Genomic DNA, 16,798 nt, shown 5'->3' with positions numbered 1-16,798 from the left:
TCTTAACTTTGTATTGCTTATAAGAGTTATGAGACTAATCACTGTTTGTTATCTTCACTTTTGCATCCTCTTGAATACAAACAAACCCGATTTTGTAAGTAACCGATTTCCTACTAGAAGTATACTGTAGTAGTTTTGTATGTCACTTTAGTGTCATCGGAAACTACAATAAAACACCAAAGGTTTAATGCTGGCAAACAGTCAGAAATGTAAGTATAAAGCGTAAAAGAGATCGCAACAAACACAGCTTTTACTGGTTGTTCCTTACACTGAGCTTTTTCTCATGTTTTTTTTTTATGATTACTGGTATATACACATTATCTCCTCGCATCCAAGAAGTTTCGATATGAGCATGTCTAGCTCAGAGGCGGATCTAGAAATGTTCACCTTCATCTACCATAGGTACATGTAGCTGATCGACTCGTGAAGCGATGAGGGGTAGAGCGCGGACGGAGGCTTGCTCTCCTAATAAAAGGTGGCAATTCCTATAATCTGGAGCCAATTCCGGGAAGAAAATAGTCAAAAATTTACCAATTTCATAAAACTTTATCCTGAAATTGAACGAAGAGATTAAACTCCTAGAGTTAGTTTATCTAGCTTATTTACTGTTCAGAGGTTTTCATGTTGCTTTCAGATTCAATGATCCACAGAATTTCAATAGGAATAGAATGCACTGCATCAGCCCTGTGTCACGTGATTGATATATGATTTATTTCAAATCAATGAGACTGGGGACAATCATTTATTGTTTGTAAATTATTAAACTGAGTACCATTAGAAATGACAGTTTATAGACACGTAAATGACAAAAATACAATTATCATTCAGCATTCGTGTAACTTCATAATCAAGTCATTCCACCTTGGACATGTGTGGATTCGGGGGCGGGGGTGTCAGAAGATTTGTGCAAGTGTTTATCAAATATTCCTTTCGCGAAGAAGCTATCGAAGTTTGCTCCTTCACCCTCGCAGTTCATTCCTTCACCTTCACAGTTCGCTCCTTCATCCTCACAGTTCGCTCCTTCACCCTCGCAGTTCATTCCTTCACCCTCACAGTTCACGTCTTCACCCTAACAGTTCACGCCTTCACCCTCGCAGTTCACGCCTTCACCCTCGCAGTCCACGCCTTTACCCTCACAGTTCGCTCCTGCACCCTCACAGTTCACGCCTTCAACCTCGCAGTTCGCTCCTTCACCCTCACAGTTCATTCCTTCACCTTCACAGTTCACGACTTCACCCTCGCAGTCCACGCCTTTACCCTCACAGTTCGCTCCTGCACCCTCACAGTTCACGCCTTCACCCTCGCAGTTCACTCCTTCACCCTCGCAGTTCACGCCTTCACCCTCACAGTTCACGCTTTCATTCTGACAGTCCACGCCTTCACCCTCACAGTTCGCTCCTTCACCCTCACAGTTCATTCCTTTACCCTCACAGTTCACGCCTTCACCCTCACAGTTCACCCCTTCACCCTCGCAGTTCATGCCTTCACCCTCGCAGTTCACGCCTTCACCCTCGCAGTTCGCTCCTTCACCCTCACAGTTCACGCCTTCACTCTCACAGTCCATGCCTTCACCCTCACAGTTCACGCCTTCACTCTAACAGTTCACTCCTTCACCCTCACAGTTCACGCCTTCACCCTCGCAGTCCACGCCTTCACCCTCACAGTTCACTCCTTCACCTTCGCAGTCCACGCCTTCACCCTCGCAGTTCGTTCCTTCACCCTCACAGTTTACGCCTTCACCCTCACAGTTCACCCCTTCACTCTCACAGTTCACTCCTTCACCCTCACAATTCACGCCTTCACCCTCGCAGTCCACACCTTCACCCTCACAGTTCACACCTTCACCCTCACAGTTCACGCCTTCACCCCCGCAGTTTACGCCTTCACCCTCGCAGTCCTCTCCTTCGTATCTTTGTCCTAAATGCGAAAGAGCGAGTGGTCTGAACAGAACACCATATACTTATCTGAAGATTCTATAAGAGTTGACATTGAATTTGGTTAAATTTTGTGCACAGGTAACATTTATATGCAAGTGTTTTAGGTTGTACAAGGATATATAGTAGATCTACATAGGGATTAAACAATAAACAACATAGAATGCATCAGCAGACATGATTTAGTCGATTAAATGAGTGTCATCTTGTCCATATTTATGGCGAGATGGAATATACGCTTACATAGATGAACTTTTCATTTCTCTGTAAATGTATTAAGGTATCCAAATCATTACCATTTTATTGTCTGTCTAGTTACTAATTGGTAACACCATTAACCAATATTTCCTTCACTGAAGTTACCATATCAGAAGATTCTGTTTTCTTTGATACTGACGTTTTAACATATCTTGCATTCTATACTTTGTACAGGGGTTATTGCATTTTGCGTTGTACAAGTCATAACATACACATCACATTAACGTATTTCGTATAGTCTCACATGAAGGATTTGTCGAAACCTTTCAATGATGGTCCATTGAAAACTAATTTCTTGTGCAAGTCACTTGCACGTTCGACTGATTTTTCATTGAATATACAGAACAATACCCTACTAGACAGATGCAGTGAATACGAAAATGACTGACTTTTAGATCTTAGTCACTGATGAGCGCGGGTGTGTTTTGTAGGTCTCTGTATATACTTGTGCAAACACGTTGTCGTGTCACTGTCTCATTTAAACCTTGATTTCTAAAGAATAGAAGTCAGAATACGCACTGTTTTTCTATCTATTTCTACAGACTACTATTTGCAACACAGTTGGCATCACGGAAGGGAGTTCCTCTGGGTCCCCTCGAATGCTCATGTCATGGTCCCCCGAGAAGAAATTGATGTGTATATTTATTAGTTGTCACTGGCTCCTTGTCCTATCCCTGCTGTTACTATAAATAATAGATGATTAATTGGTCGTTGCTTTATTGTCACGGACACTCTCCGCATGCTTCATCTTTCATTGGCTTTATCATAGGGGCCATATTTATTACTCTAATTGATTATTGTTTCATATCTCTGCACGGCAACAAAGATATAATGCATTGTTTGAGGACGAACATTCCAGCATTTTCCAACAATATATATCATCTGTCATCTCTTCGTTAATGTATCACTTTACTTTATGTAACACAGCGACAGAGGTAAATAAGTACGTCAATTTCAGTTTCTGAGTAATGTCGACTGTAACACGTAGTGATGTTAAGTCTAACACGTTGTGATGTTGACTGAAACACGGAGTGATGTCGACTGTAACACGGAGTGATGTCGATTGTGACACGTAATAATGTTAAGTCTAACACGTAGTAATGTTAAGTCTAACACGTATTGAGGTCGATGTAACACGGAGTAATGTTACTTCTAACACGTAGTGATGTTAACTCTAACACGGAGTGATGTCGACTGTGACACATAGTAATGTTAACAGTAACACGGAGTGATGTCGACTGTGACACGTAGTAATATTAAGTCTAACACGTATTGAGGTCGACTGTGACACGTAGTAATGTTAAGTCTAACACGGAGTGATGTCGACTGTGACACATAATAATATTAACAGTAACACGGAGTGATGTCGACTGTAACACGTAGTAATGTTGACTGTAACATGTAGTAATGTTAAGTCTAACACGGAGTGGTGTCGATCGTGACACATAATAATGTTAACAGTAACACGGAGTGATGTCGACTGTAACACGTAGTAATGTTAACTGTAACACATAGTATTGTTGACTGTTACACGGAGTGATGTCGACTGTAGCACGTAGTAATGTTAACTGTAACACATAGTATTGTTGACTGTGACACGGAGTGATGTCGATTGTAACACGTAGTAATGTTAACTGTAACACATAGTATTGTTGACTGTGACACGGAGTGATGTCGACTGTAACACGTAGTAATGTTAACTGTAACACATAGTATTGTTGACTGTGACACGGAGTGATGTCGACTGTAGCACGTAGTAATGTTAACTGTAACACATAGTATTGTTGACTGTGACACGGAGTGATGTCGACTGTAGCACGTAGTAATGTTAACTGTAACACATAGTATTGTTGACTGTGACACAGAGTGATGTCGACTGTAGCACGTAGTAATGTTAACTTTAACACATAGTATTGTTGACTGTGACACGGAGTGATGTCGACTGTAACACGTAGTAATGTTAACTGTAACACATAGTATTGTTGACTGTGACACGGAGTGATGTCGACTGTAACACGTAGTAATGTTAACTGTAACACATAGTATTGTTGACTGTGACACGGAGTGATGTCGACTGTAGCACGTAGTAATGTTAACTGTAACACATAGTATTGTTGACTGTGACACGGAGTGATGTCGACTGTAACACGTAGTAATGTTAACTGTAACACATAGTATTGTTGACTGTGACACGGAGTGATGTCGACTGTAACACGTAGTAATGTTAACTGTAACACATAGTATTGTTGACTGTGACACAGAGTGATGTCGACTGTAGCACGTAGTAATGTTAACTGTAACACATAGTATTGTTGACTGTGACACGGAGTGATGTCGACTGTAACACGTAGTAATGTTAACTGTAACACATAGTATTGTTGACTGTGACACGGAGTGATGTCGACTGTAGCACGTAGTAATGTTAACTGTAACACATAGTATTGTTGACTGTGACACGGAGTGATGTCGACTGTAACACGTAGTAATGTTAACTGTAACACATAGTATTGTTGACTGTGACACGGAGTGATGTCGACTGTAGCGCGTAGTAATGTTAACTGTAACACATAGTATTGTTGACTGTAACACGGAGTGATGTCGACTGTAACACGTAGTAATTTTAACTCTAATACGTAGTAATATCGACTGTAACATGTAGTAATGTGTGTATATATACGCGGTAGAGTGTTCGCTTCGTAACCGCGTCACCGCCAGGGTGGCCGAGAGGTTAGAGCGTTCGCCCCGCATGCGGAAGGCCGGGGTTCGAATCCCGGCCGCGAGAGACCTAAGTCGTTAGAACAGGTAGTGACGGTTCCATCGTCAAACGCTTGGCATTAGGTGTGAATGTCACGGGTCCTCGGAGATGACCTTAAAAACGGATGACCCGTGTCACAGTAGGTGTGGCACGCTAAAGAACCCTCACTGCTCAATGACCGTAAGCGCCGAGCATAGGCCTAAATTTAAAGTCCTTCACCGGTCTTGGTGACGTCTCCATATGAGTGAAAAATTCTCGAGCGAGACGTTAATCAAGATACAATCAATCAATCGTAACCGCGTCAAACCTATTTAGCGTAATAATAGGTAGTAATTGCTCCTTCGCCAAACTCGCGATCGGCATTAAGATATGACCCGTGTCACGACAGGCGTTGGGACGTTAAAGAATCCTCACTGTTACGGCCGTAAACCCTAAACGTGCGTGCGTGCGTATGTGTGTGTGTGTTGCGATATATCACAACCCAAGTTGCTTTATTTCGTATATACACAAATTGTATCTGCACAAAGAACCCTGTACAAGAAAACTATGATTACTTTTATCACAGATAAATACATGTAGTTGTATACTATAAATTACAATAGAAGACATTTTAGTGCATTCGAGTCAGTTATAATGTCGTCCCATCTCATCACCCAGACATAAGGAGCAGGGTACACTTTCACAGTTTTAAGTAATAGGTGTGAAAAAGTCGAGCTATTTTATAGTAGAATATAGACTGTACGTCATTTATCGTGGAATATACATGAGAAGTATAAGACTGTACGTCAGTACCATGTGAAATTCCCCAGCTTTTATTATTTTTTATTTTGTTTTCTATTTATTTTATTTCTTGGTTTGTTTGCAAACTTAACACGAGATTCGCATTTCCAATGACTGATCATTTTGCTCAAGGATAGGAGTCTCGGATATGATATATATTTAACAATCACGTGATCCGTGTGCTGTCTTAACAGGACTTAATCATCATGAACGGCGTCAACGGACAATTCTAAAGTAAAAAAAAACAAAAACAAAACTTAACATAACGACGACACTGACTAACAAGAACTAAAATGTCGCCTGTGACAAAATATGTTCAAAAAGCCAATAAATTGTTTTGTAATTTGTATACGTACAATTTGTATCGTCATCGTAATCCTGTTGTTCATAATCTTATGATATATATTCGAAGTAAATAATTTCTGAAATCGTACAAATTCGTTATTGAAAAAATTAGTAGGATTGTTTAAGTTTGACGATTTTAAATCAAGAAAATGTACATATGTTCTTAATTAATGAATTCAAAATCTAGATTTTCCTGGTCTAATGCACGCCAATTGAAGAATTTGAATTTTCCATTTAAAAGGATGTTTTCTATACGTTTTTTATGAATTAAGTAATATTGTTTCATAGGTACATGTAAGCATGTTTTGTTTGACAAGTATTAGCTTTAGTGTACTGTGACCTACTGCTAGGCACCGGTTTAGTTCAAGCACCACTTCAATACATCCTCGGAATCTAAGTACTTTTACGTTAACATCCGTCTTTCTAACTATCGTGTTTGCGAGAGCACACACCCTCCTTCAGAATAGCCTTATATCTAACCGTCAAAATATTTTACCACATGCATCAAAATATGTGTTACCAAATACATCTGTTTTACAATGGCTATAATTCATCGTTTTGGACAAATTTCCTTTCTATTATTTTTTTTTTAAAACGGCGTTTTGTTAAGATTGATAAATATTATAGTACATTATGATTATAAAGATTATGTTGCAGGCAATAGGAGAGTAAACCTGTATTTACAATATTTCAATGATAAGGACATTTATTGTAGTTTAATTCATTGAGAGTTGTAACAAATACTTTTTAAAATCGACATTAAGAACATATTTAATTGATGAAATCAAAATTCTAACAACTTACAAGTCCCTCTCCTAAAATGTTACTGTACAATATGTCATGCAAGGTAATAATCGCATTGTTGTTTTGATTATAATAGTCACCAGTACTTGGTTAATGACAAATTATGTTTAAACAATTGGAAGTGGTTTAAGGAATCATAATAAATGAGAAATGTCTATTAACCTAAAAAAAATTCTGCTTATTACCCCTCAATAAACCTGCATGTGACGTTGAATTAGCTGTAGAAATGAGAATTTTTACTTTTCCTTTATATTCAAAAGACAGTAATCAATATTGTAAAATTACATGTATTAACACTGAAGAAAGCATGGGTTCGATTGTTAAATGCCGAGACATTTGAACAGTAATCCCATAAAGAATCCCCGTTAATTCTGATGATTGTACGGGAATTACTCCGCTGAGAACACCCACAATTCCAATTGCTTTTATGGGCCAATATCTATGTATTGATCGACGCCAACCTTTGATTACCTGAGACGGATCATAGGCAGATTTATCAACGTAGATCAAATGCACTAGTTTTTGCAGACGATGGAAATGAGGCTACAATCACACTATGCTCTCTGTAAAGCAACATAAGATGTGGGCAACAAAATAACACACCAAGATGGATCACTTTAGTACAGTACTGTTATATTTATAATTTAAAACCCACTTAAAAACGCGTACCATTAGGTATTTATAATGCAGTGAACTTAACAATGCATTCCTGAACTTTCCGTGATTTTTTTTATAGTGTGTCCGTTGTTTTATTACCAATGTCATATGGTGTAGATTACTGTAACAGTTTTCTTTTCGATAAACATGTTGTTTTTCAGTGTCTACCCGTACGATCCTGACATTTATTATTAAAGAGAAAATAAACACCACTATTCCTCTTGTCTCAAACAATTGTCAAAATGTCATGAAATCATATAGTAGTGTCTTAGAATAAGTAGGACCCTAGAAGTAAATTTATTATACACAGTATATGTAGAAAAGGATTACTCGTGATTCATGACCGCGTCAAAACTAGGTTTGTTGATTGATTGAAGATTGTTTAACGTTCCTCTCGAGAATATTTCACTCACATGGAGAGTCACCACTGCCGGTGAAGGGCTACAAAATTAAGGCCTATGTTCGGCGCTTATGGCCTTTGAGCAGGGAAGGATCTTTATCGTGCCACACCTGCTGTGACACGGGACCTCGGTTTTGGCGGTCTCATCCGAAGGACCGCCCCATTTAGTCACCTTCGCCATCTACGACATGCAATCCCGTGGGGATCCGGGTTAGAATAGGTCCTCAGTACCTCCTTGCTTGTCGTAAGAGGCGAATAAATGGGGCGGTCCTTCGGATGAGACCGCAAAAACCGACGTCCCGTGTCGCAGCAGGTGTGGCACAATAAAGATCCCTCCCTGCTCAATGGCCATAAGCGCCGAGCAAAGGCCTAAATTTTGCAGCCCGTCACCGGCAGTGGTGACGTCTCCAAATGAGTGAAATATTCTCGAGAGGGACGTAAAACAATATTCAATCAATCAATCAATCTACGACAAGCAAGGGGTACTGAGGACCTATTCTAACCCAGATCCCCACAGGGCAACTAGGTTTGTAGAAGGATCCTTAAAAATCGAGGAACCGAGTAGCGGCAGCCGTCGACACGATAAAACCCCTCATACCCCCCCCCCCTTTCTCTCCATTGTAGTGTAGTCATTTTATCTTTTATGATTGGTATCTTATCAATATGAAAACTGGGCTCATACAAACCCAGTCTCTTGTGTAAGAGGTGTGACTTTGTGAATACAATTGTGACTTTTGTTTTATTTCTTTGCTGCAATTAAAGTTGTACATTTCAAGATTCGTTCACATTGTTATATAGATATACATGTTTTAAATATACGTTTTCCTTATTTGCAATTCAATTGTATGTCCACTGATTATACCGGTAGGTGTCGCCTTCATTATTCGGGTTGCTTTCAGGGAGTGGTGAATGAACGCTAATCAGTTTAATGATTAAACTGACGATTTGCGTGAAAATAAAGGACTGTTTTCAGTATCGATGAAGTTTCAGCTTTGATATGACACGATAGGATACTAGTAAGGCAGCCGTCCGGACTAGAATTAACCATGCGATAAAACAAATGTGTGATGTACTGCTAACTCAGAAAGGTATGATGAGCATATACTTGTATCATGCAAGGTGAAGATAACGAACAGTGATCAATCTCATAACTCCTACAAGCAATACAAAATAGATAGTTGGGCAAACACGGACCCCTGGACACACCAGAGGTGGGATCAGGTGCCTAGGAGGAGTAAGCATGAAAATAACCATAATGAATTTGTAGTATAAAGATTTATGGAATTAAGACATATCTGTCACTTAACATTATGACCGATATCTAGATATATACATACATCATATTATATGCGTTAATGTTATTGTCCATGAGTATTGCTAAATTGGCATACATTTGTGCCTGTTGATTAATATACTTATTGCAAATCTTAATACTGGTAAGGTATTACAATGTATGTATACATTTGTCATTTATTACATGTTTGATATTTTTGCCTATAGATTCTACAGAGAGTACTCGAGCTTTCGCTGAGCCATAAAGCCCACACTGAATTCAGTGCACCGACCACAGGGGCTAGACCCGTTGTGGGCCCGAACGTTATAATAACATTTAAAAATATATTTATGGTATGACAGAGATCGGGCCCAAAACAGGCTTAACCTCACCGACTTTGCAGTTAATGCTGGTTTTTCTCAACAACAAATGTTTGACAACAGGGAGGCAATGTTGTGTGTATTAAGTGAACATTGGGTATTATAAAGAAAGCACATACTATAAACATTGCATAACCTTGTACAAAGTACCGACGTGGCATATAATAAGAGAGAAATGTCAGAACTGACAGAAAAATATGTTGTTCCATTAAATCAGACACAACCATAACATGTTATTTGTTCTACATGTGCTTTGATTGCAGACGATAATTATTTATTTTCCTGTGTTAACAAGATGTACGTGAGCAATGCTCACTAAGAATACCTCCCGCTTACCTCAATCTCCCAAAGGGTGTTGTTAATAGGTATAAATTACCTCTTTCCTGAGTGTAAAAATATGGTATGCCTTTGTAGAAGAAAATGGAAGATATAGTCCGAACACAAATCCATGGCATATACCTATAATTTTGACCTTGAGATCAAAGGTCAAGGTCATAAAAAGGTAATGAATGCACATGGCACATAGTATCATGGTGATACACCCATGTCTTACGGTATGACTATGTCAAAACCCTATATTCAATTTTGACCTTGATTTCAAAGTTCAAGGTCATTAAGGTACTCGACACGTCGTCTCATGGTAATTCACTCATGTGTCAAATATGATATGCCTATGTCAAAGAACAAAGAAGTCATGGCCCTGACACGAATACATTGTAAAAACAAAACTTTCATTTTGACCTTGAGGTTAAGGGTCAAGGTCATAAAGGTACTCGACACATCGTCTCATGGTGATCTACCTGTGTGCCAAATATGGTATGCCTAAGTCAAAGAACAAAGAAGTTACGGCCCGGATACGAATCTGCACAGACAGACGGACGGGCAGACAAAATGATTCCTATACCCCCCCCCCCCCGAACTTCATACCCCTCCTTTGCCTATAAAACTTGGGTAAAGTTTGTCCGAGATTTGACCATGACCTGGTTCTATTTGAAGGTAACCTGAATATTTTGAACTAATCGTGTCTAAGTATTGCACACTGGTTGGTTTAAGTTTGTGATCACATATAACGGCAATATCATAATTGACAATGTCCAGAATTTTTTATAAACATATGGACGATGAAATAATGCCACATACATTCCATGTTAGAATAAAAGGTGAAGATAACGAACAGTGATCAATCTCATAACTCTTATAAAGCAATACAAAACAGGGAGTTGGGCAAACATTGACCCTTGGATACACCAGAGGTGGGATCTATCACTTAATATTATGACCGATATCTAGATATATACATGCATCATATTATATGCGTTAATGTTATTGTCCATGATTATTGCTAAATTGGCATACATTTGTGCCTGTTGATTAATATACTTATTGTAAATCTTAATACTGGTAAGGTCTATATACAATGTATGTATACATTTATCATTTATTACATGTTTGATATTTTTCCATGAGCCATTCAACCAAACTGGTTTCAGATTTTGCATTTAATGCTGGCTTTTCTCAACAACAAATGTTTGACAACAGGGAGGCAATGTTGTGTATACTAAGTGAACATTGGGTATTATAGAGAAAGCACATACTATAAACATTGCATAACCTTGTACAAAGTACCGACGTGGCATATAATAAGAGAGAAATGTCAGAAAAATATGTTGTTCCATTAACTCAGACACAACCATAACATGTTATATGTTCTACATGTGCTTTGATTGCAGACGATAAATATATATTTTCTGTGTTAATAAACAGGCAATGAAAACAAATTGATGGGTTTGTTTGCTAAATCCCTTATGATGTAATGTTATATCATAAAAGAGTGTTAATCTAAAATGTCTTATACACAAACAAAAAACACACACTGGAATCCATTGCATAAGGCCTAAATTAAAAGTACAGCCATGCTTGTCCCATTCGACGATTTCCCATGTAGACCCATGGGTATAGAGGTAGCTTACAGAATGAAATTATTGTAGTGCTGGTATCACGTGACATCTATTTATGACGATATCTAAGTCTAACAAGTCGGTGGAGATCTGGGTTAGGATAGGTCCCCAGTACCCCAGGCGACTAATGAGATGAGACCGCAAAAATCGAGGCCCCATGTTACAGCAGGTGTGGCACGATAAAGATCCCTCCCTGCTCAAAGACCGTAAACGCCGAGCATAGGCCTAAATTTTGCAGCCGTTCACCGGCAATGGTGACGTCTCCATATGAGTGAAAATTTCTCGAGTGGGATGTTAAACAATATATATACAACATACATTTCATTTTGTAGTGAACTGCGACCATTTAGTGCCTAATGAAAAGTATGCCGGTGAACAAGAATGATTGGTTTTGGGAACACATTATAAATGGTAAACATGAAAAGATCTCCTATACTTTGTACAACATATTATACAAGTTAGATAGAGGAAAGGTGTATCATTCAAAATGGTTAAACTGTATCAAAGATATCTTAATTAGAACTGGTAATATCCAGATTTGGAACGAGCAGCATGTTGATGTTCACTTTCATTTATCTAAAAAGGTTTAAACAGTCTTTGTATAACTCTTTTGTTGAAACCTGGAAAGATGAAATACATAACTCATCCAAGTGTTCTAATTATAGGATGTACAAGACAACTTTTGATTTTGAAAGTTATTTAACTGCACTACCAGAAAATTTACTATATAATTTTTGTCGCTTTAGATGCAGTAGCCATAAATTGTCAATTGAATCTGGTAGATTTTTAAGTATTGATAGATCTGAACGATTATGTACTCTTTGTAACAAACTAGAACTAGGCGATGAATTCCATTATCTATTCAATTGTACTTATTTTCTTCGTGAAAGATGTAAATGCTTGCCAAAACGCTTAACTGATTGTCGAAATACTATTAGCTATAGTGAATTAATGAACTGTAAAGACAAATATACTATGATAAGACTTGTCAAGTTAGTACTGTCCATATTTTCATTATATTACTTTCCTGTTGTGTTTCATTCATTGTGTTCAACGTTGTTGTTGTTAATCTTACCTTTATTTAAAATCCACCTATGACGTCATTCTTTTGTTCGAACACTCCATTATTTTTCAGGAATGGAGTGTTCGGAAAGTAGGTCAACCTTTATACAAGTAGATATAAATGCATGCAACAAAAGAATGAAAAACGTAAGACATGATTAAAATGCACAAAGTTTAGTTGTAGCAATGGTCCCAGCAAAGGTGGATTTTCAGTGGGTCAGTGTACTCGTATCACTCCATTCCTTAAAAGCAATGGACCTCGGCCCCTTGGGGGCCTCGGTCCATTACTTTTAAGGAATGGGGCGATACTTGTACATTAACCCTTACGTAAAGTTTCGACTAGCATCTTGCCGATATAAAAACGCAATGACAAAAGAGGAATAACTCAAAGTAGCCGTATAATGCAAGGTCTAAATATTTGCCGAAGAGAAAACTATTTTACTCCGTGTAATACCTGTCTTGAACTATATATCTAGTGTCTGGGGTTTAAAAAAATTTCAATCAATAGATTATATTCAAAACAGAGATAGTCGGTATATCATTGGGGACTTGGGGCACATCGTTTTGCACCTACATTGGCTGTTGACGGAGACACTGGATGGATACCCAATCAATACAGACTAAGATCAATGTTATCCGATATTGGAATACAGTTTTGTCCTTTGACAATGAGCATATTACAAGAGATATATTTGAATTTGATTACAATAGATGTAGAAACAATTGGTGCAGTGATTTGAAAGAAATATTTCATAATTTAGAGTTAGACTAATATTTTTAGTCAAAGCTAATGGTAGGTATAAACATGTCAATCAAAAATACACTTTTGTTATCCAAACCTTTGAGGCAATGAAAGTTTCAATATTCCCAAATTGCGTACTTATGTATCTTTCAAAACGATTTTTGGAAGGGAAAATTATGTAATACTGGATATGTCTAAATATCTACGTTCAGTTTTGGTGGAATTTTACCATTACGAATAGAGACTGGTAAATATCATACTCCTCCTAGGCACCTGATTCCACCTCTGGTGTGTCCAGGGGTCCGTGTTTGCCCAACTATCTATTTTGTATTGCTTTTAGGAGTTATGTGATTGATCACTGTTCGTTATCGTCACCTCTCCTCATGGAGAACCTGTTGAAGAACGAATTTGTACCCCTTGTTCCGAAAATAATGTAGAAGACGAATTCATTTTCTATATGTATATCTGTCTACACGCATATGGTTATATACTTTCCTCAATATTTCATAAAAGACCGCTGAACTCGGTACTGCAGGTATTGACTTTAGACATAGATTTCTGATGTGTGTATTTTCATGTATTTTTCTTTTATTTCTTATCGCTGTGTTCCTTTTTTCTTTATGTACTACATTTAAGTTTTGTGTTTAAAGTGGCATATAGGCCTGATAGTGTTTGATTTATTTTTATACTAACTGTTAACATAATGTCTGTGGATATACACATGTCACTATGAATAAATAAACTACTACTACTTGGCGATTGTCATTTAGACCCATGGGTAGCTAGGGAAAATATCATTTACCCTCAGCAAATATCACCTGATACATCCCCCATCAAACAGTGTGGGTGTTTTAAAAATTAGAAACGAGGTTAACCAATCCCAATATTTTATCACACCGGAAGATAATGATAATATCCTATCACTCAGAAAGATACAGATAAGAGCAGTTTGTAAAGGGAATATCTTTTCAAATAAGTTGACTTTAGTCGAACTTGAGATGTGCCTCTGTGCATTTTCATGATTTCTTGTTAGATCTATTTTAAAATTTTACATAGACATTACAGATTGGTCATATTTGCTACGATTTAAATTTCATGTGGGTTTTTTTATCGACTATAATGAAAATCAAAATATTAACCTCACAAATAAAACTACATGAACACATTGAACATAGTGTACTCAGCCCACATCGTTGTTGGATGGAACTCTTTAAATGCGTTGAAGACCAGAAATGTTGATATACCGTGGGTTTTGTAATCCCTGAGGCAACAAGAGGAGTGATGAGCTCGCACATTTCCGTAGGAAAAGTTGATGTATTACGTAGCGTTTTGTTTTTGTTCACCTCGTGTAATTTTTAACATATTAAATGCACGTGATATAATCATAATGCAAAGCAACTACTGTCAGTAAGTGACTTTGTACTGACCATTCTGTGACTTTGTACTGACCATTCTGTGACTTTGTAATGACTATTCGGTGACTGTGTAATGACCATTCTGTGACTTTGTACTGACCATTCCGTGACTTTGTGATGACCATTCTGTGACTTTGTGATGACCATTCTGTGACTGTGTAATGACCATTCGGTGACTGTAATGACCATTCGGTGACTTTGTACTGACCATTCTGTGACTTTGTGAAGACCATTCTGTGACTGTGTACTGACCATTCCGTGACTTTGTACTGACCATTCTGTGACTGTAATGACCATTCTGTGACTGTGTAATGACCATTCTGTGACTTTGTACTGACCATTCTGTGACTTTGTGATGACCATTCTGTGACTTTGTGATGACCATTCGGTGACTGTAATGACCATTCTGTGACTGTGTAATGACCATTCTGTGACTTTGTACTGACCATTCTGTGACTTTGTACTGACCATTCTGTGACTGTAATGACCATTCTGTGACTGTGTAATGACCATTCTGTGACTTTGTACTGACCATTCTGTGACTTTGTACTGACCATTCTGTGACTGTAATGACCATTCTGTGACTGTGTAATGACCATTCTGTGACTTTGTACTGACCATTCCGTGACTTTGTGATGACCATTCTGTGACTTTGTGATGACCATTCTGTGACTGTGTAATGACCATTCGGTGACTGTAATGACCATTCGGTGACTTTGTACTGACCATTCTGTGACTTTGTGAAGACCATTCTGTGACTGTGTACTAACCATTCCGTGACTTTGTACTGACCATTCTGTGACTGTGTAATGACCATTCTGTGACTTTGTAATGACCATTCTGTGACTTTGTACTGACCATTCCGTGATATTGTAATGACCATTCGGTGACTGTAATGACCATTATGTGACTTTGTACTGACCATTCCGTGACTTTGTGATGACCATTCCGTGACTTTGTAATGACCATTATGTGACTTTGTAATGACCATTCCGTGACTGTGTACTGACCATTCCGTGACTTTGTACTGACCATTCTGTGACTTTGTACTGACCATTCTGTGACTTTGTACTGACCATTCTGTGACTTTGTAATGACCATTATGTGACTTTGTACTGACCATTCCGTGATATTGTAATGACCATTCGGTGACTGTAATGACCATTCGGTGACTGTAATGACCATTCTGTGACTTTGTACTGACCATTCTGTGACTTTGTACTGACCATTCGGTGACTTTGTAATGACCATTCTGTGACTTTGTACTGACCATTCGGTGACTTTGTACTGACCATTCGGTGACTTTGTACTGACCATTCGGTGACTGTAATGACCATTATGTGACTGTGTAATGACCATTCTGTGACTTTGTACTGACCATTCTGTGACTTTGTACTGACCATTTTGTGACTGTGTACTGACCAATCTGTGACTTTGTGATGACCATTCTGTGACTGTGTACTGACCATTCCGTGACTTTGTGATGACCATTCCGTGACTGTATAATGACCATTACGTGACTTCAGTCACTGGAAGAACGAGTTTAACAATGTGGTGGACATTAGTATCGAATTTACAACTACAATAATACAACCACCCAGTATAGTAGGAGTACAGCAGGGTCGCTTGGGTACTACCATTTGATAGTGAGTCCAAGAGAGAGAATGAACAGAAAGAAGAGAGAGAGAGAGCACACAAAGAAATAACAAGTGAGAGAGCAGAGAGGGAGAGAACAAGAGAGAGAGAATGAACAGAAAGAAGAGAGATAGCAGAGAGAGAGAGAGAACAAGAGAGAGCATACAGCGAGAACAAGACAGAGAGAATGAACAGAAAGAAAGAAGAGGGATAGAGACAGCAGAGAGAGAGAGAGAGAACAAGAGAGAGCCCATAGGGAGAGAACAAGAGAGAGAGAATAAACATAAAGAAAGAAGATTGATAGAGACAGCAGAGAGAGAGAGAGAGAGAGCCCATAGGGAGAGAACAAGAGAGAGAGAGCGAGCAGAGAGAGAATAAACATAAAGAAAGAAGATGGATA

At 38.4% G+C, this 16,798-nt stretch overlaps 1 protein-coding gene across 1 annotated transcript; it reads right to left on the bottom strand.

The window, feature by feature from the left end:
* Positions 1–289: 289 nt before the first annotated feature.
* LOC125645619 (uncharacterized) lies at positions 290–7,490 on the bottom strand. Its single transcript, XM_056141658.1, has 2 exons — positions 7,348–7,490; positions 290–2,875 (listed from the first exon to the last, which is right to left on the bottom strand). The coding sequence occupies exon 2, from the start codon at positions 1,562–1,564 to the stop codon at positions 1,070–1,072; it is 495 nt and encodes a 164-aa protein (XP_055997633.1). The 5' UTR covers positions 1,565–2,875; positions 7,348–7,490; the 3' UTR covers positions 290–1,069.
* Between the last annotated feature and the right edge of the window lie 9,308 nt (positions 7,491–16,798).

The sequence above is a fragment of the Ostrea edulis genome, chromosome 6, assembly GCF_947568905.1.
Source record: "Ostrea edulis chromosome 6, xbOstEdul1.1, whole genome shotgun sequence".
Lineage (NCBI taxonomy): Eukaryota > Metazoa > Mollusca > Bivalvia > Ostreida > Ostreidae > Ostrea > Ostrea edulis.
This window is presented reverse-complemented; position numbering and strand designations above follow the sequence as displayed.

Bases quoted from the DNA above. Each gene is read 5' to 3' on its own strand.
- LOC125645619 (XM_056141658.1), bottom strand. From the start codon at position 1,564: ATGGACTGTGAGAGTGAAGGCGTGAACTGTGAGGGTGAAGGAGCGAAC.